We start from the raw sequence: 1871 nt of genomic DNA on the forward strand, positions 1-1871 counted from the left end.
GGGCTTAAAAGCCTGAATTTTGCCTGAAACTCTCAGACTGAAGAAGTCTCTTGGAGGAGAGACGAAACGTTTCATTAGAGAAGAACCCCTCCAGAAGACCTATACAATTTTTTTCTTTTTGATTTTTTACCTGGATTACTGAGATGCATCAGGACGTCTATTAGAACTCACTTTCCAGACAAATATTCTCTCACTCAGAGTCTTTGAGAACACCTTACCCAAAACTACTCACGTCCATTTTAAATTTAGCTCAGGTTAGCAGAGCGCATCATCCCGATGACCCAATTACATCGCCCTGTTATTGTAATTCTACTACAACAAATATAACAGTACCATTATCATACGCCAGCAAAATTCCCTAAAGGCAATAATGAGTGTTTTGGCTGAGATCCACGGTGCTTTTGCTAACATTTCTGCAGGTTTTTTTGCATCTCGGTGCTAAAGCAGACTCCAGTTTTGCATAAACAATATTTATTTCGAACCAAGTCCTTAGCGAGCCTCGTATAAACTCTAAATCTAAGCAGCCAGTTTTACCTTGTCCTACCCCTGTGCTCAGCATAACATGCAGTGATCCTCTCCTCCCACATTTCTGCTGTCATCTGGTACAAATTAATGACCTGAAATGCAAAAAAGACCAACACATATGTACATAAACAGCTACAGGCATCAGAGTACCATTCAGGCATGGAATAAGATCATTTAACAAACATATAGCCCTCTTTATTTATGGCTGATGGTTAGAAAAGCAGCTTTCACTCACCCTCTTTGGCAGCAGCTCCTCCTCAGCCAAGAAGCCTGGTTTGTGAACATCAGGGTCATAGTCTCCATACTGTGTAAAATCAAAAAAGCCCTAATGAGTCAGACAATGAGAATGTTCATGCATGAGCTGTTCATGCAGTACCACCAAACAGAAGCCAGTGGAAACAAACGGAGTTGGTCATTAATGTTCACTGCACATCCAATGGCCCAAGTGTTGGAAGATGATTTTATTTATGCTGTTATAGGCTGTGAGAAAACAAAAACCACTTGTTATTACTGTTGTTGGGGTACAAATCGTATAACGTGAAGAAGCTATAAGTGCACATGGGATGGGTTGGGTACTGTGGGAATTAAAATGTCGAACTCTTAAAAGGCCATGAAATATGGATGCGTTATCCACTGAGAAGGGTGGTTCTGATGGTAGCTTTTAATGCATGCAGGTTAAAAAGCATTTATCTAAGTGTTTGCATGTTTTCAAAATTAAATGAACATTTGTTTTATTTAATTCTATCATTTTTGTTATTGATTTTTGCTTGATTAATTGAAGTGTCTCCCAGGAAGATGAAGTTTACCTCTTCATATATAAATCACTCTCTTTAATAGGATGAAAAACAGCTTTTTTATTTTAAGAACTCTTAAATCTACACTAAAAAAACAGATTGTTGGATTTACAATTTCCATTAAACTGAGTGGAGTAAATGTAAAACAACTTGCACATTTACATTGAAATAAATTGTGAAAGTTGCGTTACACTTACTTATTGAATTGTTAACATAACTTAAGTAAATCCAACAATCTGTTTTTGAGTTTACAGTTTGCACATTTTTTTATTATGTTAAAATGTTAATAAAACTTGGTTTTGGGAGAAGTGGGGATTGGGTTGGTGAGAGTGTATATTCATTTTATATCCAATTAAAACCATTTAGATTTTCAGCTGAGGTGATGTAGATTAGATTAGTTTAGTTTAAATTGTTTATTAATTTCATTTAAAACCAAAAATTTTATACACATTAAAAACCAACAATCTGTTTTTGAGTTTACAGTTTGCACATTTTTTTATTATGTTAAAATGTTAATAAAACTTGGTTTTGGGAGAAGTGGGGATTGGGTTG

The 1871-nt window shown here is 35.6% G+C and overlaps 1 protein-coding gene across 2 annotated transcripts in view; it reads right to left on the reverse strand.

The window, feature by feature from the left end:
- The window catches only part of nf2a (NF2, moesin-ezrin-radixin like (MERLIN) tumor suppressor a), a 42545-nt gene that overhangs the window by 22918 nt on the left and 17756 nt on the right, over positions 1 to 1871 (reverse strand). For both annotated transcript variants that reach the window (XM_014011134.1, XM_014011133.1), the window contains exons 5-6: positions 761 to 829; positions 535 to 617 (exon numbers count right to left, since the gene is read on the reverse strand). In XM_014011134.1, the coding sequence (XP_013866588.1) occupies positions 535 to 617; positions 761 to 829 (152 nt within the window). The remainder of the gene's footprint in view (positions 1 to 534; positions 618 to 760; positions 830 to 1871) is intronic.

This window comes from Austrofundulus limnaeus, unplaced genomic scaffold, assembly GCF_001266775.1.
Source record: "Austrofundulus limnaeus strain Quisiro unplaced genomic scaffold, Austrofundulus_limnaeus-1.0 Scaffold77, whole genome shotgun sequence".
Classification (NCBI taxonomy): Eukaryota; Metazoa; Chordata; class Actinopteri; order Cyprinodontiformes; family Rivulidae; genus Austrofundulus; species Austrofundulus limnaeus.